This window comes from Apodemus sylvaticus, chromosome 6 (genome assembly GCF_947179515.1).
Source record: "Apodemus sylvaticus chromosome 6, mApoSyl1.1, whole genome shotgun sequence".
NCBI classification, from domain to species: domain Eukaryota; kingdom Metazoa; phylum Chordata; class Mammalia; order Rodentia; family Muridae; genus Apodemus; species Apodemus sylvaticus.
In genome coordinates, this window is record NC_067477.1 from 35205218 (window position 1) to 35229994 (window position 24777).

At 44.1% G+C, this 24777-nt stretch overlaps 1 protein-coding gene and 1 pseudogene across 1 annotated transcript in view; both read left to right on the forward strand.

Moving 5' to 3' along the window:
- Pomt2 (protein O-mannosyltransferase 2) overlaps window positions 1-24777 on the forward strand; it is a 38068-nt gene that overhangs the window by 8346 nt on the left and 4945 nt on the right. The window contains exons 4-15 of the mRNA XM_052185325.1: window positions 2579-2687; window positions 4914-5022; window positions 5771-5930; window positions 7119-7225; window positions 8250-8332; window positions 10237-10346; window positions 12777-12843; window positions 14994-15063; window positions 18427-18505; window positions 20442-20593; window positions 21214-21305; window positions 22056-22132. Of these exons, the coding sequence (XP_052041285.1) occupies window positions 2579-2687; window positions 4914-5022; window positions 5771-5930; window positions 7119-7225; window positions 8250-8332; window positions 10237-10346; window positions 12777-12843; window positions 14994-15063; window positions 18427-18505; window positions 20442-20593; window positions 21214-21305; window positions 22056-22132 (1215 nt within the window). The remainder of the gene's footprint in view (window positions 1-2578; window positions 2688-4913; window positions 5023-5770; window positions 5931-7118; window positions 7226-8249; window positions 8333-10236; window positions 10347-12776; window positions 12844-14993; window positions 15064-18426; window positions 18506-20441; window positions 20594-21213; window positions 21306-22055; window positions 22133-24777) is intronic.
- On the forward strand, window positions 983-1206 carry LOC127687076 (cytochrome c oxidase subunit 6C-2-like; annotated as a pseudogene).

The following is a 24777-nucleotide window of genomic DNA, read 5'->3' on the forward strand; positions in this document are numbered from 1 at the left end:
GTAGACGAATGATTGAACCCACCCTCTCAGATAGGAATCTGGAAGAGTTGGGAAGGAAGGAAAGACAGGAGGCCACAGATGGCATAGAGCCGGGCACACTACAACCTGTCATCCCATGCTTGGGTTGCCCACCGCTGCCAGCTTTCCCTTCAGATTATACCATCCCCACACAGTGTCCAGCTTCTTATTTCCTCCCTTACATAGGAAGCAGGGCCCTTAGACTCTCACTCTCAGGGAGGCGGCCTATTCCAGTTCCTCTGGGCCTGGTTCCCAGCATCAGCTTAATGGAACATGGCAGAACCTACGCACTCAACTCCCTGGGAACAGCCTAATGAGACCTGTGAAAGCTGGCCTCCAGCCTGGGCTGTCAGACCACTTTGCTCTCACACGTCAGATTAGTTTCTGTGCTAATCATGGGATGCTCTGTACAGTCTCTCCGACCATACTGAACAGGGAGTGTCCTGCCCTCAATCCATTCTCTCAAGTGATTTTTTTTTTTTTTTTTTTGGAGAAAGGGTCTCACTATGTAATTCTAGCTGTCCTGAAACTCACTATGTAGAGCAGGCTAGCCTCAAACTGACAGAGATCTGCCTATCTCTGTCTCTCAAGTGTTGGGATTAAAGACTTTGCCACCACTACAGGATTTCTCAAGAAATTCTTCCTAATGACTGCCGAAGACCACAGAGTATATATAATGCTCACCATGGACTTGTTATGGAAATTGAAAAGGACAGTTGGATCCGTTCTCTAGGGGACATGAACTTCCTGTTTACAAAAATGAGGGCCCAAAGGGAAGACTTTCTCCTTACCCTGGGCTTGTCTGTTTACTACTGATGGGCAGACTAAGTTGATTTAAAAAAAATTAAAAAGTAAAAATCCCCAAATCCTCCAGCTCTTAAAGTGTCAAGCAGTCATCTTTCCCAAATCAAAATGCATCCTGGGAGAACCAAGAAGGACGTTGGTATGGAGGACATCCGCTACCATGAGTTCCAATGCTTTGCCAAACCTTCAGATGCGTGGTCTTCTGGCCAAGCATCTGCAGGTTCATATTGTTGGCCCTGGGAGCTGCCACTTCCTGTAAGTTTGGCATGGCTGAACCTAGAAAGAAGGCATATGTAGATTTCTATAGAAATTATGATTCAAAATCTTTCCATGAAAGATTTCGAAGAGATGAGGAAGGCTGGTGTCTTTCAGAGTGTAAAATGATTTCAAAATGCAAAGAATTCTTTGGATTGTACTCCATAGAAGTTTATTGTTCACCTGTGTTCCTGAACTATTGTTGAGTTTGGGGTGGAAGCCAAGACAACTCACTCCAGATATGGAAGCTTCAAATTAAAAGCTTTATTTTCTCAGCACTCAGGGAGGTGGCTAGTTCTGGATCTGAACTGCATCCCTGAATGGAGATTGTATATTTTTAAAGGATGGGAACATGCGGTAGGGGAAGGAGGTACTGCAGTGTTATCCAATTGTATTTTGATATTATGGGTTAAGCAAGGGAGTACCCGCTGGAGACTGGACAGTATCCGGGACACCTGGCTTCAAGATCCTTAAATCATTCTCGTAGACATTAGGTCTGGAGCTCAGAGTGATAAGGGGACAAAGGAGCAGGTCAGCTGCATGTAGTTAATTAGGGCAGAACAGGCAGCTTTATAACTTATGCACCTTGGTTTAGATAGCAACAACTTCTGTATTCTTTACCATTTAACAGTTAGCTAAGAAAATATTTGGATTAGTGGGATAGGTGTTCATGCCTAAGCCTGGGAATATGAACTTGCTTGACCATACTAGCAAGATGGAAAAGTTGTCTCTGAGATGTTTGGGCTCAGACAGCTGTTTACAACAGAAGCTGTCCAGCTACAGGGACGTCCCCAGCTCCTCTAGGGCCTGGGACCTTGAATCTAGTTTCTCCATATGATTAAATAGAGTCTGAAAATGAGATGGTAGTACTTAGAGTGCGTTTCTTTTGCTTGTTCCCAACACTACAAAACATGAATATATGAGCTAAGTAGTAGTTCCTTTCAATAAACAATTAACAGTTATATGGAAAAAAATGTATTCTGTACATCAAAAGTAGTTTCTGGTATCCCTGAAGCAAAGACCCAGGAGAAATATTACAAGAATAACAGAAATCTCAGAAATATTAAGATGCCTCAGGAGGTTTTCCTCAGCTTATACCCATGGCTCTATACTAGACACTAGTGCTGGTCAGGCATTTTCTGTGTTAGTAGGCTTTGAACTCATTTACTCCTCAGCCTGAGTCTGCGAGGTAGGAACTCCAGCTTTCCCAGTGCACTGACGGGGGTGGGGTGGGGGGGGTTGGGGGTTAGGGGGGAGTGCAGGGGGTTTAGATAGGAGACAGCTGCCAGTGATGGGCAGCCTGCTGCTTCCTGTAAATGCCATTGGTTTCATGCCAGTTCTGAGAGCATACCAACTTTCGTAATTATGTACAATGACACTACCTTTGCAAATTCCAAGGTGATTTCAAATCACCTCGACCATGCTTTTGGCTGGGTCCTCTGTCTTCGGTATCAATATCCCAGGTGAGCTGGTTATTTGACAGCGTCTCTTCCTCCTATAGTTCTGTGCTTTCCTGGGTTCCTGGCTGATCCCCTTTGCCTACCTCACTGTACTGGATCTGTCCAAGTCCTTCCCAGCAGCACTGCTCACCGCTGCTCTTCTTACCTTTGGTAAGTTGTCTTATGCCATGTGTTTTGGGAAATGGACTGTCGCACCATGCGGGTGGTTGGAAATCAATACAGTCAAGTGTCACGTCTGTGCCTCCAGTTCTCAATTAACTTTAGGTTTGGGTAAAATATATTATGGCGAGTAACACTTAGGTGGTGTGTGTGTGTGTGTGTGTGTGTGTGTGTGGAGCATGAAGCTGACAGTTGTCTTCCTCAGCTGCTCTCTACTCTATTTATTAAAGCAGAACCAGAGCTCACCAACTCCAGTGAGTGTTATTATTACCCACCTTTCCCTGAGTAGCTCCTGTCTCTCCCTCCCGTGCTTGCCACGCCTGCCCAGCTCTTATGTGGGTTCTGAGGATCTGACATCAGTCTACATGTTTGCGACAAATGTTTTTCCAATGAGCCATCTCCCTAGTCCCTGTTATATTCTTTCTGTGGGGCATTGTAACCTGAACGTAGGTTCTCTTTAAGTTACTTATGTTTACATTTTTGTAAGTGTCTGTAATTAATGGGTTAATTTTACTTCTTTTAGGTTAATGTTGCAATTAGTTTGCATGTCTTAAATTTATTAAAACTGATGAAAAGGCATATGGCCAGAAGTATCTGTGAAGCAGCAAATAGCAATAGGATTTAGGTATTTATGTAGATCCTCACATGGATAAGCAGGGGCTGACTGTAGACATTAGTTCTGGTGCTAACTGTATTCATGAGAGTGAATTCATAACCTTGTGGCGCTTTACATGTGAAGAAGTCCAGACCAACTTAGGTGGGTATTTTAGGGACTTGTCAGGCAGATAAGCTGCCTAATGTTGATGGATATATGGGAAGGTTATAGGGTTCCCTGTAGTGAATACGTGGCTTTCTCCTTGTATCTAATTTTTTCTCTTCAGTTATTCATAATCAGTCATTTATTCATTTTCATCTGATACCTGTTTCCTAGGCACCTACCTTATACTAGGTCACCTTTCGAGGCCCCAGAAAATACCCTGATGATATGCTGGTCTCCTGGAATATACCTATAGAAGGGCAGACCAGTAAGCCAGTACATTATTAAGTCTGCAATAAAGCATGATATTCTTCTTAACATTTACATTATTGACTGTGTGTAATGGAGGGAAACACATGCACACTTGCCATGGCACTCCTGTGGGAATCAGAGGACAGCTTACGGGAGCTGATTCTTTCCTTTCACTGTGTGGGTCCCGGGAGTCACACTCAGGTCATCAGGGATGGTGGCCAGCACCCCATCTTGCTGACCCATCTCACTGGCTTTGTAATGGAGCATCTTAAGCAGTTAGTACTAGGTTAGACACAAAGCAGAGCAGGGGTGGGTTAGTGGGGATCAGTTGTATTTTAGACAGGATAAGCAGTGAAGAACTCCCTGGGAAGGTAGTCTAGCAGAGTTCTGAGGGAAGAATATTCAGGCAGGGAGAAGGGCCTGTGTAGTAGTCCTGGAATGGTGTTTCACAGACTCAAGGCGGGCGCAGCAGGAATCTGGCACAGCACGGGCGCAGTGAGTGAGGAAGGTTGGAGGTGGGCTTGGATAGATCTGGCAGCTGTCCTGAGAAGTTTTCAGTCTGAGTGAGAGGAGAAGACAGTGGAGGGTTAAGTAGGAACATGACAACTTAAGCTTTTTTAAAAGATCAGGCTGGGCAGTGGTGGTGCATGCCTTTAATCCCAGCACTTGAGAGGCAAAGGCAGGTGGGTTTCTGAGGCCAGCCTGGTCTACAGAGTGAGTTCCAGGACAGCCAGAGCTACACAGAGAAACCTGTCTCGGAAAAAAACAAAAACAAAACAAAACAAAAAACCAAAACCAAAACAAAACAAAAATCGGTGTGGTACCTATGTAGGCACCAACTCGCAATCAAGATGTCTTATAAGTGAAGACTTTCCTATACATTTGTAGTTTGCAACTGTATCAGCTTGTGGATCCTTTTTGATGGTAGAAATGAAGTGGCCTCAGGGCCGCTCGGAGTGAATGGCAAGGCTTCTTTGGGACTGAGGGCCTACAGGTAGCATAGGTAGACTTCTCAGTGTTGGGCTAATGATCATATACAGGATGATGATGATGTGCCCCAGGCTGAGTCCTCCCCTTACTGTTAGTCTAGTGGTGATCAATGACTACCTACTCCAGACTGCTAGATTGTTTCCTGTTAAGAGTGTTTTTGATTTTCAGAGATGTTTTTCATCACTCTGCATTTTGACCAGCAAGCTCTTGTCTTTCAGACACAGGATGCCTCACTCTGTCCCAGTACATCCTCCTCGACCCCATCCTGATGTTCTTCATCATGGCTGCCATGCTGAGCATGGTCAAGTACAACTCCTTTGCTAACAGGTCAGAAATACCATCTCCATTGGGGTGAGGGAGTAGGGGTCAGAAGCCCTGGAAGCCCCAGAAGGTAGATTGTGGCAGGGCCAAGTGGGTACTTACAGGACTTTGGTTCAAGCTGAGTTTAAGAGAAGCATGCTTTTCATTTGTTTGTTTTTTAGATAATGAAAAATAATTTAAAACTTTTTTTTCTAATGCATGCTTTTAGTTTTGGTTTTCACAAGACTGAGAAATTGTCAATTGTCAAGACATTGTTTAGACTGTGCCTTGATTTCCTTATATGTAAAAAGAGGATAATGAGTTCTGACTTACAGGGGTGTGATGAGAATAGGGGTATAAGACTTGGAGTGGTGCCTAATAAGTTAAGTAATGAACATTCAACAAATGCTCTTTAGCAGGCCCAGAGATTACTCAAAGAATAAGTCTGACTTGAGTCCAGAGAACTTTTCTGGGTTTTCCTCTTAGGTCTCCCTGACTTGTTGCTAGTGAAGAGTAAGTTTCCACATAGGAGGTCCTATGCTTAGCCAGGAGCAGTATGGAGCCTCCTCCACAGAACAACATACTACTTTCTTTCACACTGACTGGTTTGTAGTTTGAGGGCCTTCATGGAGCACAACCTCCTTGAAGTCTTGCCACAGTCCCCTGGGGTTAAGAACCCTCCAGGTGTAGGGTACAGCACAGCCCCTCTAGGTGGAGCTCTTGGTTTCCATTGTGATTCTAGTTGCCAAACTAAACTTGTCTTATTGGTTTCCAGGCCTTTCTCTGCCCCCTGGTGGTTCTGGCTCAGCCTGACTGGCATTAGTCTCGCTGGCGCTTTAGGGGTCAAATTTGTGGGCCTCTTTATCATCGTGCAAGTGGGATTGAACACCATTTCAGACCTCTGGCACCTCTTTGGAGACCTCAGTCTTTCACTGGTGAGAATTCAAGTGCTTGTGGAAATGTCTTTGTTTCACAGTGTTGCTCCCCATTGGCCCTTCTCTGCTTCTGTCTTAGGCAGAGGGAGTGGCTGTGCCCTGTGCTCTGTGGGCCATGGGCAGGCTGGACAGACACAGCTTTCCTTAGTAGACAGCAGGACATCGGAGAGTGGGGCTGGAGTGGTATAAAGGGAGTAATGGAGTAACAGCCTGCAGTTCTCTCTTGTCGTCGTTCCCCCACCTCCCCTCATTTCTTGTAAGTTACCCAGCCAGCCAGAGAGGCTGTCGAGCTACTCAGGACAAGGCCAGTGACGGCAAATGACTGGGTGACTCTGAACTTCTGAATTCACAGTTTCTTTTTTCTGACCCAGGGTTTCTGGATTTGGAAGCCAGTTAAACACTAATTAGGATTTTTTAAAATTATTTCATTAGTAATCAAAGATTGATTTAGTGTCAGACACTAAATCTTTTTTTATCTCATCATTAAAATCCTATGTGGTGGGTATTCATTACCATTCACTGATTAAACAAATGAATTTGAAACCCTGAGAGAATGTTCCCAAGGTCCTACAGGTGTTACAGGTAGTAAAAGGGAAATCAATGACTCAAGCTTGGGTCAGGTGAGCTCCAGAGCTCAACATGTCCACAGGTTTATTCATTCAGGAAATACATAGAGACCATTTACTAAATGCAGAATTTTGGAAATGTATGGGTGACTACAACATGATTTCTGCACTCTGGAACACATGGAGGGGTTTGTAGGAGGAGAGGAGAGAAGAGGAGAGGGCCTATTACAATCCTACTGAATAAAGGAGGTACTGACCCAAGCTTAGGCTCTCCAGAGAGCCCTGTGAGGTTAACACCAGCAACAGTTGGCCATGTGGTAGGGGGTTGGCATAGTCAGTATAAGGAACCTTGGCAAACTTTAGGGAAAGTTCAGTGATCTGGAAGCCACTGTTCAACAATAGCTTACCTTGTCAGTGGTCATGGGTTCAGTGCCTAGAAATATGGGTCAGAGAGCTGGCCCATATTTTCTCTTTGAAGTGTGTGTGTGTGTGTGTGTGTGTGTGTGTGTAAGGTAGTATAGAGAGAAAGGCCTAGGGTTTCCACTTACTACTCTTTCCAATGTAACTCATGCTGAGTATAAAGAAGATTAGTGTGCTCACCCCTGTGATGGTTCTGTTGCAGGTGACTGTGGGGAAGCACCTGACTGCTCGCATCCTGTGCCTCATAGTGCTGCCTTTGGTACTCTATGTGACCATTTTTGCTGTTCATGTCATGGTGCTGAATAAAAGGTACAGCCGGAACCTTTCCCTTCTTGTTTCTGGTCTTTCTGTGACACCTAAGCCTATGTGGGGGCTGTATGTTTTCCCAGGCCTGAGGTTAGGATGAAGGTGGGAACTTTTTCCTGCTCCCCCTGTGCTTTCTCTTCTGCATACCCTAAGCTCAGAAAACCCAGCACCCAAAGCCAAAGTTAAAGGAGCAGAGAATTCCCTAATAGCCTAACTGTTCCTACTCTATGATCAGAGGCCTTTCACTTTAGAAGATGGATACCAGGGTTGCAGTGGAACTAGAGGTGCTGATAACCAGGACACCAACAGCAACATCTCATTCAATAAGTAGCTGCTAATTGCCAAGAACTGGGTTTAGCATTATGCACAGTTTCAATTAGGTATCATTATTAATGAGTTCTTTTGACTTTTTAAATATCTCCTATTTATAAATGAAGAACTATGGGGCTGGAGAGATGGCTCAGCAGTTAAGACTGCTCTTCCAGAGGTTTTGAGTTCAATTCCCAGCAACCACATGGTGGCTCACAACCATCTGTAATGGGATCTGATGTCCTTTCTGGTGTGTCTAAGACAGCTATAGTGTGCTCATCTACATAAAAATAAATAAATTAATCTTAAAAAGAAAAGAACTAAAGCTCAATAAGGCTAGAAGCATTGCCCACGTCACCCAGCTGCTGAGGGGAAATTTAGATCGTAGGTTCTCCACCTCCATCATCCTTGTTTGTTTCATGAGATCACCCTGCCCTTCACATATTCAAGTCTCCTTTTAAAGTAACTAAGGGCTGTTGAGAAATGGCAGCTTTGTCTGTCTTTGTTTTGTTTGTTTTGTTTTTCAAGACAGGGTTTTCTCTGTAGCCCTGGATGACTTGGGACTTACTTTGTAAACCAGGCTGACCTTGAACTCACAGAGATCCTCCTGCCTCTGCCTCCTGAGTGATGGGATTAGGGGTGTGCGCTCCCACCACCCAGCTGGACACGGCACAGCTTTTACTGTTTTGACTCTCTTGTGCTTCTCCTTTCTGCACAGTGGTCCTGGTGATGGCTTTTTCAGTTCTGCCTTTCAAGCCCGGCTTTCAGGGAACAGCCTTCACAATGCTTCTATCCCTGAACGTGAGTATGCTACCGCCACAGGGCTCTCCTGGGAGTTGAGCTGGAAGTCAAGGCTGAAACTTGGGTTTTTGGATTTTGGGTGTTTGTTTGTTTGTTTGTTTGCCTATATATAGCAGACTGGGGGAGAGAAAACCCAGCATTAAAGTACAAGTACTCAAGAGTCAGTTACTATAGTATGCAAAAGAACTTTGTAGCTCTCAAAGCCAGTTCTGTAAGAAGGCCATTCTGAGAGAATGTGGTCTCAGAGCAAGGCCTTCTAGGGGTAGTTGTAGGCTGCACCAGTGTTGTAATAGTTTTGTGCATACATACATACACAATTATGTATATAGTCACAGGGAATAATTAGGTGTTCACCCTTCAGGGATAGTCTGGTGTGAAGGACATTCATTCATGTGTTAAGTACATAAAAGGGAAATACAGAGCCAGGTGTAGTGGCACATATCTTTAATTTCTCCCAGCCGAGGCAGGCAGAACTCTGAGTTTGAGGCCAGCCTGATGATCTACACAGTAAGTTCCAGGTCAGTAAGGGCTTCATAGATTGTCTCAAAGAAAGAGACTTTGAGGGGTAGAATACAGTACTCGGGATTAAAGCCCATGATTAGTCAGTGCTGGAGGAAGCTCAAGGGGATCCCATATGCATGCTTCCATATGCATGCTTCCATATGCATGCTTCCATATACACGCTTCCATATGCATGCTTCCATATGCATGCTTCCATATGCATGCTTCCATATGCATGCTTCCATATGCATGCTTCCATATACATGCTTCCATATACATGCTTCCATATGCATGCTTCCATATGCATGCTTCCATATGCATGCTTCCATATACATGCATGTAAGGTTTGCCTTGGTGTGGGGCCTGCAGGGATAAGTAAGGATCAGGGGGTATTGAGGAGTGAAAGGTCATATTAGGCAGAAGGGACGGCATGGCCAAAGACAAGGGCAGGGTAAAACTCAAGGCCCAGATTATATGCTGAGTCTGGAATCTTTTTTTTTTTTTTTTTTTTTTGATTTTTGTTTTTTTCAAGACAGGGTTTCTCTGTATAACCCTGGCTGTCTTGTCCTGAAACTCACTCTGTAGACCAGGCTGTCCTCGAACTCAGAAATCCACCTGCCTCTGCCTCCCAGAGTGCTGGGCTGAGTCTGGAATCTTAAATTAGGAAGAGAGTTGGGACTCACATAATGAGGGCATGAGATACTTAAGGTATTGGACAACATGGAAGTTTCTGAGCAGGCAGGCAGCTAGGAATGCTGTGTATTGTGGAGTTAGTATGGCTGGAAGAGAGTATAGGATGGTAGGTGCATCCACTGGAAGTCATTTTAGTGCTGTCCCTAAGGATCAGGGACAGCCAAGAGCATACCCAAGAGGGACCAGGCAAGGGAGGAAAAGAGATGGCACCAAGGCCCTCAGTGCAGGATGACCTTTCACTCTTCTGAATCTAGTGCCAGGAGCACAGTCGGCCCCGCAGTCTGAAAGGAATGAGAACTTAGGAAAGCAAGAGAAAGCACTGGTTTGGAGGGGCAGCATATGCCATTAGTCCTTAGAGAGGGAGCTTTGGACTGAAATTTGTTCAGGGGAGCTTAGGAGATGTTTCAGATGTAAGGCAATTGATGCTGTGGTAGTGACTATACAGAGGCTGGAAAAGAATGGGAAGAGAGCTGTGGAAGAGCAGTATGCAAGGGAGTGTGGAGTCTGAAGCAAAGTGCTCGTGGTGGGGTTGGGGTTAGCACAATGTGAATGTAGGAAGCTTCCTCTTGTTGCTCCCCTTGGAGTGAGAAGGCAATCAGGACTCCAGCCTTAGACTGACCTGGGCCCCATGATGTCTCTAAGAAGATTAAGAAGCTTATGGCTTGCAGGGTCAGCGTGGTATCTGTCTGATGTCTTTTTTTCCCCTCCAGACCTGGCGTATGGCTCTGTGATCACTGTGAAGAATCTCCGGATGGCCATTGGCTACCTGCACTCTCATAGGCACCTCTACCCAGAGGGCATTGGTGCTCGCCAGCAGCAGGTGGGTAGCCATGTCGAGTATAGTGGCAGCCACACTGCACTGTCCTTTGTGATTGAACCGCTCATTTATTTTCTTGCTTGTCATCCTTAGTTCACCCGTTTTCTATTGACTGAAGTATTTTCCCTTCCTTCCTTTGGTTAACCTCAGCTTCTTTAGGTTTTAGCTCAGGGGTTCCTCTCCGTCTGTCTCATGATTTCCTCCCACCCCCACCCTTCTTCCCCTTGGTGCCCTTCCCCTCTTTACCAGAACCTTTCTTGCCATTTCTGCCTGCCTCTGGGTAACTCTTTTTATAGGGATGTGAGGGATGGCTTCTCCCATCCTTTGGCCTGACCCTGGAACTCTTGTGTGCCTGGCGCAGCTCCTGCCTGGAGAGTGAAGAGAAGAGGGAATACTTCCACTGTAGGCTTGGGTCTCAGTTCTAAAATGTTTTAAGACAGTTAACTAACATCCATAAAATAAAATAGAAAAGTTTAGAAAAGTTATTTTAAAAAAGAAACAAAAGCTACTTATAATCCCAGAAGATCTGCATTTTTCAGACATTTTGGAACATTCTACTATAATTAGGTATCTGAGTTCCTAGGAGGCCTGTATAAAAACTCCACCCGTGGAAACAAACATTTCTGTGGGAATGGGGAAGGGGCTATACTTATGATAAAGAAACAGTATTTTTCCTGGGAGAAGTTTGATAATGGCTCTTATAAGAACAGAAACCATCCCTCTGTCTGTGCACGGGACCCACAGGGCCTTGACATCGGGGCACAAATCCTGGTAGATAAACTGGATCGTGTTTTGTTTCGTAAGTGTGAGCCAAAATGTTTTAGCTTTTATGTATCCTTAATCATTTGTGGTTTTTTTTTTTTGAAAAACAATGCAAATTCCATTCAAATAACTCAAATATAACCATAGTCCATGCAGAGTGATTTCCCCATACGTGCTAGGTCCCAACATTTTTTTTTTTTTTTTTTTTTTTTTTTAGTAAATTAGTCATGTTGTGTTTAATTGAAGTTAGAAGAAAAACTCAGGAAAAAAATGCCTGTATTTCTGTTGTTTCTATATTTGTTTACATGCCTAGCATAATTGTATATTTTTGTGTCTCCTCTTGGGAGCACTGGGGTTAGCTGCTCTGCTTGGAATCCTGACTCCTCACACTATCTAAGCTGCGTCATCTTGAACAAATGACCTCGCCTATTTCTTTGTAATATTGTGGGGAATAACAGCTCCTGTAGCACAGAGCTGTGGTAATGCTGGAGCAGGGTCGGACTTGTCTGCAGCTCTGGATAGCGCCTGCTGCTGAGCGCTGTGAGGGAGGGAGCATTCACGGGCCTTTTTGTATGCTGCTTTAAAACAATGCTCTACAACATCTTTACCTGTGTGTCCTTTCTATTCCATGTATACAGTACCATGTTAACTAGTCCACCTCTTCATAGATGTTTATTTTATGTCTAAGTTTTTGCTGTTAGACCAGTCACTACATTATAGACATTCATAAGTGTATACACACTTTTTTATAAATCAGTTATGGCTATCGGTTAGAACTTTAGCGTGAGATATTTATAGAGCATGTTAGTGTTATTTACCCACATATTAGGAAAAATAGTAGCTTTGTTTTTTTGTAAGTATGCATGAGATTGAGCTGTGGGTACACAGGTGTGTGTGTGCTTGTAGAGGCCAGATGTCAGCGTCAGGTGCTTTTTTTCCATAATCACTCTCCCCTTATTTTTTGAGAAAGTGTCCCTCACTGAATCTGGGGCTCACACTGTCTAGCCAGCAAAGCCCAGGTATTGTCTTGTCTCAGTACTAGGATTCTTAGAACACCAATGTTTCCTTTTGTTTTGTTCTGACATGCGTGTTGGGTATAAAACTCAGATTCTCATGTCTGTGCAGCAAGACCTTATCAATTGAGCTATCTCTCCAGTCCATCGCACTTTTTTTTTAGTGATTTATTCTTATTTTATGTGCATTGTTGTTTTGCCTACCCATGTGTCTGTGTTGGATCCCCTGGAACTGGAGTTACAGGCAGGTGTGAGCTGACATATTGGGAATTGAACCTGGGTCCTCCGCAAGAGTGCCCAGTGCTCTTTACCTCTGAGCCAATGCTCCAGCCCTGAGGCATTATTTTAATTACTTTTTAAATAGGTTAAATTTACTGCTTCTATGCTGGAGACTGTTAACACACGGTATAATGGTCCTCCCTCAAGACAGCTGAAACTTTATTGACAACATAACAAAAGAAAGAAAAAGAAATTAAAAAGTTCTTAAAGGGTAGGGCTCAAAATTCTGAAAGGTGGAGAAAATCTTATTCAGGAGTCCTATTTCTGAGTCCCACTGGGAAATGTGGCTAGCTGGGGATCCTGAGAGATGTTCAAGTGGTGTTAGTTTGCTGTGCTGATCATAATGATACCTCCTCCCTCCCTTCTGCCCTCTGATTAGGTTACCACCTATTTGCATAAGGACTACAACAACCTGTGGATTATCAAGAAATATAATACCAACACAGGTAATGTGGTGGAGACCAAGGTCCTGTGCTGCTGTGTACTGAGTCCTTTCTCTTGATGCTGGGTTCCTGGACACCTTTGGCATCTTTACTGACCTCTGGCATCTTTGGAACATCATTGAGCTCTGCTGTGCTCCAAGCACAGGTGAACGTGTAGAGGATGAGTTAATCAGAGCAGGGGCAGCATTCGGAAGGAAGAGGTTATATAAGCTCATTCCAGAGGCTGCTAGGTAGCCCTGACTGAGGAAATGCTTTCATTTCCAAACTGATACTCTAGCTGTAGTCCTGATATGATGATATGATAGAGTATTGTTCTTTCTGGTCCCTGGGCTGGCTCAGTCAGTTGATAAACCAGTGCCTGCCAGCCTGTTCCTGTAGTGCTCACTCTCTCTGTCTCTGTCTGTCTGTGTGTCTGTCTGTGTGTCTGTGTGCCTGTAGTGTTCACTCTCTCTGTCTCTGTCTGTCTGTCTGTCTGTCTGTCTGTGTGTCTGTAGTGCTCACTCTCTCTCTGTCTCTGTCTGTCTGTGTGTCTGTGTGTCTGTGTGCCTGTAGTGCTCACTCTCTCTCTGTCTCTGTCTGTCTGTGTATCTGTGTGTCTGTGTGTCTGTGTGCCTGTAGTGCTCACTCCCTCTCTCTGTCTCTGTCTGTCTGTGTGTCTGTCTCTCTGGTTTTAGGATTAAGCAGGAGGTACTTTAGGGTCCTCCTTTTCTTGGAAGGCAGCTAGCTACCTGTGGACAGGGCTCTGTGTCGCAGCTCTAAGCCAAGGACAACTGTCACCTGAGCTCGTCCTCACTGACGATATCCTGAGCCCCAAGCATTTCGTGTGACTGCTCAGAAAATACCACCACCTAAGCTGGCACTAGCCTGTGGCTTTAATCTGCAAGAGTGGTTACAGCTGTTCATCTACAGCTGCATCCTTTATTTTTCCTTGCCATCTCTTCATATTGTTGCTTCAGGCTAAATCACACACACATAACCGTCTTTCCTTCTGCCTTATTTGCATGTTCAGTAATGCAAACTGACCCCTTGAGTGATTGTGCTTTTGATACAACAGACCAAACTAAGTGGTCCATCATGATGAAGTTTGAGGGAGATCAGCTGTTACTTCTAAGTCATTTGAACTTGCCTCTCCATCCTAAGCTAAGATGGTTGCATTTCATCTAAGCAGCTAAGGTTTCCTGGGAACTTTGTTGTCTGAAATCTTAGTGTTCTTGTTGGATGTAAATGTGACAGAACCTTCCCCTGATGAATAAAGTGTGGGGCTGAGCACAAGCTGGCTGTATCATGGCAACATTTAAAGCCCCCTCGCTCCATTCCACACCAAGTAAAACTTCCTTCCCTGTTTACAAGGCAGCATAGCAACGCGTGTCTGCAGGTGAAGCTCAACAGAGCCAGAAATTTGCGTTAACAAATTTAGCTTTCCTGACCTTGATTTGTTTATAGTCTTGGCATCCCACTGTTTTTGACAGACTTTTACAAGGATGCCTTCTGCCTAACCGTGATGGCTGCTAGCTCGTTTTCCTTGCAACTAGCTGCCTTTCTAGATCATGGCCAGTTTTGACTTGTAGATGCTCAGAAAGCAGTCATTTTCTTTCAGCATTTCATTGTTAATGTTGTTTTTCATTTCATGCTTAGGAAGTCTATTAGCAAGATAAAATTTGATTTTGAGAGGAGCTGGGCAATTGCATGGATTTAATTTTGTGGAGACTGTATTTATTACCCATGAAGGAAATTTTCATTATTTAGCCTCCCACCTGAAGTTCCAGTAGAGGCTTCAGTGCCTGTCAGGCAAAGATCTTGTTGCTGGCCTGGCATGGCGGCCAGTCTGCCCACGTGCTCACGGGCTCATTTGTTCCCACGCCTTATACCCAGACACTTCGCTTCACACGTCATTTGCCATGGATGAAGCAAGTATGATTGTTTCACATGTGTTCCTTTATCCTGCCTGTTCATGTAACAGATTTCCCTGCTTCTGTGAGGGTCTTTTAAGCGTTGCTTCTGGGACACTTTAATCCTCAGGTGCCTGGAGAACTCCACCCTTTAGTCCTACAGCACAGTGAGAACTGACAGCGCATATCCAACAGGGCTGTGGTTGTCACTGGCCTAGACTGTGAGTGACTCACTTGGGACCCACACTGGCTTCTTTTTGGCAGATCCCCTAGACCCTTCATTCCCAGTGGAGTTCGTCAGACATGGAGACATCATACGACTAGAACACAAAGAGTAAGTGCTCGAGTAATGGAACCAAGTTGACTGGGGAGGAAGAAAGCCATACATGGTATGTGGCTGAGTGCCAAGCTGGGCTTTGCCTGCTGATTTCACCTTTGAGGAGCTCTGGCCTTTGTGAATCCCTTTCAGTGAGGTTTCCCCGGTAATCCCCTGGGCGAGAATAAGACCACTGCCACAAGCTTTGAGACAAATTTGAAGCAAGCTTTATTAAATATTGGCCAGAACAATGGACAGTGACCAGGTCCACACTAGGATTCTAGAGAATGGCCTCAGATTATGTTAGTCCAGTGCTTCTAAAGGCAAACCCACAAGGCTCTGTATGCACTTTCAACCTTTGTCTGTCCAGGGTAAGCACACATCCTGACATACTTTCTGTTAATGTACCTCCCACCTCCTTGTGATCAAGTACATCCTGTGCAGTTGGGACAACCAACCTTGTTTACAGGAGTGAAAACATGTGGCCTGTTATCCTACGTGAACAATACCCAGCCAGTATTCCAGGAAGTTGTCTGTCATTGGGCAAGTGGGGCTATCTGTTTTGAGACATTTTTGTTTTATAGATCTTTCTCTTTTGTTTTTAAAAAGATTTATTTATTTTACTTATATGAGTACACTATAGCTGTCTTCAGACACACACCAGAAGAGTACATTGGATCTCATTACAGATGGTTGTGAGCCACCATGTGGTTGCTGGAAATTGAACTCAGGACCTCTGGAAGAGCAGCCAGTGTGCTCTTAACCGCTGAGCCATCTCTCCAGCCCCCCTGCCCCCCCCCCAGTTTTATAGATCTCTTAAACACAGTAATTTAAACATAAAACATAACTTTAGCTCTCATCCCCACCCCAACTCTCACTCCCTACCCCTCACCAAGAAAACAATAGTTTGATAGCCCCAAAGCTGCATTTTTGGTAGATACTTTTAGGACATGTCAATATCTGTTTCTGAGACTGGCACACTAGTCTGTCTCACTGTGCATTCATTGAAATGAATGGAAACACCAAGATGATACAAAAACTGCTGAAAATCATGGAAAAAGCTGACAAGATACTAGAGTTACTAGGCCAAAATCCAAGTGAAAGAGGGAATCCAGAGAATAAGTGAAGTCCTGAAGCCATGTTTTCCCTCATCCTGTAACAGAAATAATATGAAGTGCTGTGACAAACCACTCTACACATCTAGAGATTAATGAAGGAAACTCTTTAATAGCATTTGTCAGGCTCTGGCTCATGTTCAAAGAGGACCCAGCCTTGAACAGATTTCATTAACTTATATACACTCTAGGCATCCCACAGATGCTGTCACCTTAAATCTCTGTTAGTCCCAACTTCAGGTCACATTCTGAACAATTTAAACAGAGTTGTGAGTCTATAATTCTGAACACTTGGTCAGATGGGAGATTTACACAGGAAGAATATTGCCAGAATTATTCTTAAGTATACCAATGTTGTTCTTTTCCAATAATTATTACCCTGTTCACCCTGTCTACCTGGCAGAATTTTTTTTTTTTCTGGTAAGAGTACTGAGAATTAATGATGGCTGTGCCCTTGAGCTGCCTATTAGAGGTATATATTCTTTGATATAGAGAAGGGCCTAAAGGCCGACTTTAAATGAGGACTCTCTCCTTTTGTTATGGAGTAGAGACTAATCGGTGAATAAACATGGGCAGAAACTTTCTTAGCAGTCCCAAACTTCAATTATGGTACAGACTTTCCTTTCTCTATTTCCAACAAGTCACTAGTCATTAGTACACTACTAATCTTCCTGTCACAGTGCTTCTTTGACTGAATTCTACTTTGTGTAACTTAATATTTCCTAAGCAAGTTTATTAGTAAATCCTTTATAGCATTGATTTTGCTACTTCAGGTTTCTTCTGCATCAGTTCTATAGTCTTGAGGGTGTTTTTGTTTTTTGCGTTTTGTTTTTCCTTGAGACGGGGTTTCTCTGTGTAGCTCTGAGTGACCTTGAACTTAGAAGAGATCAATCTCCTGTCTCTGCCTCTGAGTGCTGGGATTAAAAGTATACGTCATCACTGCCTGTCTCCAAGAGGAGTTTTTAAGTCACACTTGTAGGTTCCTCCAAGGTGACAAGTTTAGTATTAGGTGACTTCTCTAAGACTTGGACCCCAGAAGATTTTAGGCTTTAGCATGTATGTGTCCCACTCCCTCCCTCCCAGGAAAAGTGACTTTGTAGGAGCAGGCTGTTGGTGGTTGTGTAGGGAACCCTAGTTTCCAAGAAGAAACTTAGAATTGATCTTTCTCTGGGTCTATTCATGTCACCTAGGTGGGCTCAGCAGTTTTAAGCCATGAGTTTAAATAAACATAATCACAGACTGGTAATTTCTCATAGGTGCATGGCTAAAAGTAAGAGTTAACCCTACTTTTGGAAAGTCATTGGAATCCATTCCTAGAAATAGTTTTCAACAATAGTAAATAATGGACAAAGGTGTATTATTCAAGGAAAAGGCATAATGACCAAAACCAGGCAAAAGCAGTTGAGGGGGGGAGGCGGAGAGACGAACTGGTATGCTTTTCTAGTCAGTTGGATTTTAGATAATTTAGGCTGGGCGGTGGTGGCGCACGCCTTTAATCCCAGCACTTGGGAGGCAGAGACAGGCGGATTTCTGAGTTCGAGGCCAGCCTGGTCTACAAAGTGAGTTCCAGGACAGACAGGGCTACACAGAGAAACCCTGTCTCAAAAAAATCCGGAAAAAAAAAAAAGATACTTTAGATTCCTACTATTAAATAAATCTGATAAATTACTAGAATCATATCTAATTTTTATAAATTTCCCAAAATTGTGTCATGAACATTTTTTACATATGGATGAAAGCAAGAGTTGTTATAAAAAGCTAAGTACATCAAAAGCAAATTAAATCCCTCCTCATTCCTTGCAAATCCTCACTTAAAAAGGAGTTGGTGAGACTAGAGAGTAAGTGGAGTGGGGAAGCTTGTCCGCTCCAGTTCGTCTCTTCTCTGCAGACCTGCCATCTCTCCTCAGTCGGGAGAGCTACAGCTCCTGCTAAACATGTGTGGGCGGTACCCGGTGCCCACCCTGGGCCTGCATGCCACACAGTGCTCTGCACAGTGCTCCTGCTCCTTCCCTTCCCTCTTCCCCCTTCCCCTACTCCCTCTTTCTTTCCCTCTCCCTTCCCCTCCTCCTCTCTGCGCTCCTTTCTTCCCTAGTCCTCAGACTATTTCTCATAACTGAATAGATGCCCCATTTCCCAGTATGTCGGGATTAACAGTTCAGATTCTAATTTTTTCTAATATTAACAGATGGCTGCATATTGTTATAAAAGAAACAGCGTGCACATCTCTTTTCTTCAGATAATGGCTCTTCTCTCCTCCAACTTCTAGAACTACTCGGAACCTGCACAGTCACTATCATGAGGCTCCCCTGACCCGGAAGCACTATCAGGTCACTGGCTATGGCATAGTAAGTAAGAAACTGGAGTTTGAGCAGGGCGTATGTAAAAAGTTGTACAGCTTGGTTCAGGGCCATGTGGTAGGACACATCCTCCCCAGAAGTCTAGAATGTTCTGAGAGAATTTGGAGGCTAGACATAAGATAGTCTCTGTTGTTATTGGTGTAATTTTGTTTTTTGAGACATTATCTCACTATGTAGCCTTGGCTGGCCTGGAACTTGCTGTATTAACCAGGCTTGCTTTAAACTCACAGAGATCCACCTGCCACTGTCTCTCAAGTGCTGGGATTAATGCTGTGTGCCATCATGCCTGGTCTGCACAAAGACTTCTTTAACATTCCACAACTGTTAAGCTCAGTTCTTTCCTATGAGAAAAGAAGCCTATAAATTATGTTTTGTCTTTATCCTGCTTCTGCTGAGTAACTATATGCTTTATATAGTCTAATAACTAATAATGTCAGATATGAATACCATGTGGATCTCTTAAGTCTTATACTGGAAGGCTGGCAGGATGGCTCAGTGGGTAAAAGCAAAAAAGACCTTGAAAGTCTCCTGACTTAAGTTCAATCTCTGGAGCCCACATAAAGGTGGAAGGAGAGAAAAAACTCTGTAAAATTGTCCTTTGATGTCCACATGTGTACTGTGACATGTTCCTCCCCTTCCTGGTCATGGATGCATATATGCACACAATGACTGGGGAAAAGGGGGCTGGAGAGAGGGCTCAATGGTTAAGAGCACCAACTGCTCTTCCGAAGGTTCTGAGTTCAAATCCCAGCAACCACATGGTGGCTCACAACCATCTGTAACAATATTTAATGCCCTCTTTTGGTGTGTCTGAAGACAGCTGCAGTGTACTTACATATAATAAATAAATAAATCTTTAAAAAAATAAAAATAAACTGGGGGAAAAAAAGCCAAAGGCCTGGGTGATCCTATACTCTTCTAGATCCCGAAGTCTTACTGGTTGTATTTTATAGATCTTGTTCCTGTCAACAGAGGGCTGTTATCAACATAGCTTTGCATTTTGCTATCTCAGGGACATGCACTTAAGAGAGAAAGAGCTTTGTGGGAGCTCGTGTCCCGAGAATAACTGAAGCAGAAAGCTGGTGGGAACCGTTGCTGCTTACCCGTCACTCTTTCTTAAGGCCTCTGAGGCATCATTAAAGAGTGGATTCCATAACGTGAATTCCCTAAACCTCTTTGTATTTCCAGAGCCCATATTATACTAAAGCCAAGACTCTGAAGTCTCCATCTGTTTTCCCATGGGTCTCTCCTGAGAAGAATTAAATGCAACTACCTTGGTTTTTTTGTTTTAAAAGATTATCTTTATTTAATATTTCTTTTCTGTATCCGTTTTAAAAAAGATTTATTTATTAATAAATAATATCTAATATAATAATAAATAATATGTAAATACACCATAGCTGTTTTCAGACACCCCAGAAGAGGGATCAATGGTTTTAAGCCACCATGTGGTTGCTGGGATTTGAACTCAGGACCTTCGGAAGAGCAGCCAAGTGCTCTTAACCTCTGAGCCATCTCTCCAGCCCTAAATGCAACTACCTTAATTTCCAGGTACAGATCTACCTGGCTTGGGTGAGAGTATCCAGATGTGCAAAACAGCAAACTCAAATGGCCAAGATCTTCTTACTGGCTTAGAGTAAGGTCTTGAGTATGATTTAAAGGAAAAATCAGGTGTCTAGAACTTCACACTATGAAGTTAGCATTTAGACTTGTCCCACACAGATTCATATCCTGTCTTCTTATGATAGGGGGTTCTCAGTTAATGTCACTCTAGTGGGATACTTCCATGGCCTTCTTGTTCTCTTTGAGGTCGATTTAACCTGTGAAACATGATGGTGTTTGAAAGGGTGACCATTTTTTCCTTTTAACGCTTTGTCTCTAGCATCATATGACTTTTGTAATGTTTTCTTGGTTTATGTGGCAGAATGGGACAGGGGACTCAAATGACTTCTGGCGGATTGAAGTTGTAAATAGAAAATTTGGGAACCGGATCAAGGTACTGAGAAGTCGAATTCGCCTCATCCATTTGGTCACAGGTTGTGTCCTGGGATCTTCAGGAAAGATTCTGCCTAAGTGGTAAGTCTCTGGGGTCCTGATATTCTGAGCCAGTGCACTCTTTCTTTTTACATTACATAGGGTACCAGAGGCTTCAGTTACCCAGTGGTGAATGCTCCCTTCACTTTTCCTTATTTGGTAGTAAATGAAGAAGAAAGGGCATCAGGAACGTAATGGTGCACACAACTCCAGCTTGGCTTTGCATTTTATGTGTCTTGGTAGCTGGACATTTGTATGACTGCCTTGAGGTTAAAACTCTAGGCCTGTGTCTTTTTATAAAGTGGAAATAATGTATGCTAAGTTACTGGTAAGATAGTTGTAGATTATGAAAGTATGGGGTTAAAAGAATAATGGCCAGCCGGGGGGTGGTGACACATGCCTGTAATCCCAGCACTCTGGGAGGCAGAGGCAGGCAGATTTCTGAGTTTGAGGCCAGCCTGATCTACAGAGTGAGTTCCAGGACAGCCAGGGCTATACAGAGAAACCCTGTCTCGAAAAAACCAAATCCACCTCCCCCCCCAAAAAAAGAATTAATTGCCACTGATTTACAGAGAAGTTCCACAGATGTAAGAGTGGTAGACACTGTTATACTTGGGGGCATTCCAGATCTTCTAGAACATTTGTGACTATTTTTCTGGCAGGGGCTGGGAGCAGTTGGAAGTTACTTGTACTCCGTACCTAAAAGAAACTACTAACTCCATTTGGAACATAGAAGAACATATCAATCCCAAACGTGAGTTGAGGCCACTGCCCTGGCTGGCTTTGTCATAGAAAACACACTGCTAGTGACCTCTTACAAGCTCCCAGGCTCTGCTCCTGCGATGTTTGCTCAGACCCTTCCCAGAAAGCTGCAGTCACGCTCAGACCCTTCCCAGAAGGCCGCAGTCATGCTCAGACCCTTCCCAGAAGGCCGCAGTCATGCTCAGACCCTTCCCAGAAGGCTGCAGTCACGCTCAGCCCATATCTCTGCTTCCAGGCTCCTTTGAGCTTCCCACTTTGGTGTCAGCTTCAACTCAAACAGTCTTCAGACATTTTCCCTCCCCATACCACAGCCTAGCTTGTGTTTGATTTCTCCATACATATTTGCCATTCCATTCTTCTTAGTACCTGATCTAGACAAACAGTGGATTGATTGGTTGAACAGTTCCTTATTAAATATGTCAGGAACCACATGGGTCCTGTGGATATATCGGTAAATGAGACAAATCTGGTTCCTAGTCTTCCTAACAGGAGGCCAGCTTCTGGGCTAGTGCCACATGATGGGTGGGGGAGCCAAGGGCTGCCAGAGCCCCATGGAGGCCTGTCTGTCCCTCTGCAGTCCTTAGGTTACCTAATGAGTGCTCAGTATCAGCTCCACGAGTGACCCCCTCCCGAGAGCTGCTGTCTCAGCTGTATAGGAAGACTGCACTTGTCTCTCTAGTGTAAGACTGTGTATGGCAACGGTGTGGGTACTGAGAGGATAATGTGTGTCATTTCCCCCTAGTGCCAAACATCAGCCTGGATGTGCTGCAGCCCAGTTTTCCTGAGATCTTGCTGGAGTCTCATATGGTCATGATCCGGGTACTGTGGTCCCTTCTTATTCCTTCTAAATCTAAATCTAAAGTTCCTAGAGAAGCTCTTGGGAACCCACAGATTTAGAGCACAGAGCAGTGGCCATGGTGTAGATCCCTACCCATTGTGGAGGATGTGACAGTGTTTCACCCACTGGTTTACTACAGCTTTATGAGGATTTCCGGGAGCACAGGATGAGGTGGAGATTTGATGAGGATATTGACAGCAATGATTCCTGAGTTGTAGCTTCATTTCTATTGCTATGACAAACAACACCCTGATAAACTTCTGTCTTGATTAGGTTTTATTGCTAAAAAGAGACACTATAACCATGGCAGCTCTTATTAAGGAAAGCATTTAACCGTTTACAGTTCAGAGGTTTAATTCCTTATCATCATGGCAGAAAGCTTGGCAGCGTGCAGGCAGACATAGTGCTAGGGGAGGATCCAAGAGTCTAATGTCTGGATTGGCAGGCAGCAGGAAGAGCAAGTGACACAGGCCTGGCTTGAGTATCTGAAACCTCAACGTTCACTCTCAGTGATACATTTCCTCCATCAAGGCCATACCTACTTCAACAAAACCGCACCTTCTAATAGCACCACTCCCTGTGAGCCTATGGATATAATTTTCATTCAAATCATCACAAGCAAATTAGGGGAGAGGCGGGTTCATTTCACTTATAATCTCCTAGGCTACAGTCTGTCACTGAGAGAAATGGAGGTAGAAACTTGAAAATCTGATCTGTTTGCTATTTCACATAGCATTATGTAACCTGTCCGGCAGGTCCAGTTATTCCAGGGTCCCGAAGGGGTGCTACCTGAGGGTCAAAGGGGGGAGAGAAATAACGAGGCCAGGCAGAGAGGGGTTCAATTGTCGAGGCCTTGTTTAATGTTCTGGGGTACATAGGTTTTAAGGCTTTCAGGAGGGGCGTACCCCAAGGTAAGGACAAAGAGGGGCAGAGGTATTCCTGGCATTTATGGCAGGAGGTGAAGGAGGTCATCTGATGAAGATACCCGGAGTCGGCCGTGTTGTGTGCAGGACCATTCTGCAGTTATCTCGAAACAATGGCCAAACCAATGCCCATGGGAGAGGCTCTTGTTTGCTAATCTCAGGACCTTTGCCCTGTCAGCCGAAGTGAGGGTCTCTAATGCCTTCCCACAGCATTACTTGAAACCTTGGAGTGCACTTCACAGCCAGAGTACAGGAGGGTCCACAGAGCCTAACTGGCTCGCAGGCCGCATATACTCAGCTTTCTTAGATAGTTCAGGACCACTTGTCTGAATGGTACTACCGATGGTGAACTGAGCCCTCCTATGTCAGTTCATAGTCAAGATAATCTACAGACATACCCACTGACCAGCAAGAGCTAGATAATTGGGTTGGGGTTCCCTTCCAAGGTGATTATGGATTGTAGTAATTTGACAGTTGAAGCTACCCAGGACATCAGTGAACATTTATGCAGTACATGTATGTGTGTGTGTATTCATTACAGTCCTGGGAAGGTTATCGTCATTCCCACTTTACAGACAAGGAACCAAAGCACAGGGATATTAAGGAACTTTTTAAAGGGCATACAGCTATGTGTAAAGTAGATCCAGGCTTCCAAGGGAGGCTTTCAGGGTCAGTGTCAGTTACCCTGATACTCCTAACTCTGGCTGGCAGTGCTCCTGAAAGTCACACATTGCATCTCATGACATTAGAACCAGCTGGAACGAGAGGCTGCTTTGGGTGTGTTTATACATCTTACATCTTAGCCAAGAGCCCATTCCTGTGCTACTTAGGAGGCATGGCTTATTCTTATTTAAGGATTTCTAAGACTCACTGTTTGCCCCTGTTGTTAGTAGCTGGCAGCAATCATAGCATCAAAAGTCTAAAGTAAGCCGAGCTAGGAAATCTTTAAATGGAGAAGATTTTGCCCACAGATAGAATTTTGCGTATATAAATGGAGGAGACATTGCTGCAGTCATTGTCTGGTGGAAGACCTCTTGCTCTTGCTGTGGGAACCTGTGTCCTACAGAAATGATGTTCAGGCCACAGAGGTAGCCAGCTGTCAGCCCCCCACAGAACTGCAAGGAGCTGTGGCAGTTATTAGTGTCCCCTCAGAGACACTGTCAAGTAGACCTACCTGGAGTAATCATATAAGCAGCCCTCAGAAAACAGAGTTGACTTACTCCATCAAATTAAACTTTTAAAATCTAGCTATCTGTCAGTTTTGCACATTGGAAGGTGATAAGTTGACATTATACAATCTCTGGGTCACTTCTTCTCTTACTTTGTGCTTGTAGCTGTCACTGCGGCCTAATGACATAGCTCTTTTGAATATATGTCTGTCACTCAGAGTATCAGTCTGGGTATGAGTAGAATTTTAAGGTTAAAGTAAGTGTAGAATTTCATTCCTTGTTTTGCTAAAAAGTAGAGACAAAGGAAAGGGTGTATAAGAACTTAGTTTACCAGAATTAGAGAGAAGAGAGAGATAGGAATCCAGACTCTAGACATGCATATTGTATATGTTGTATCCATGTCTGCCTGTCTGCCTGTCTGTCTGCCTGTCTGCCTGCCTGCCTGCCTGCCTGCCTGCCTGCCTGCCAGTGAGCTGAGACCTGAATCGAGAAAGCTTATGGCCTGGTAAAGTGAGGTGGAATAAACCATATAGA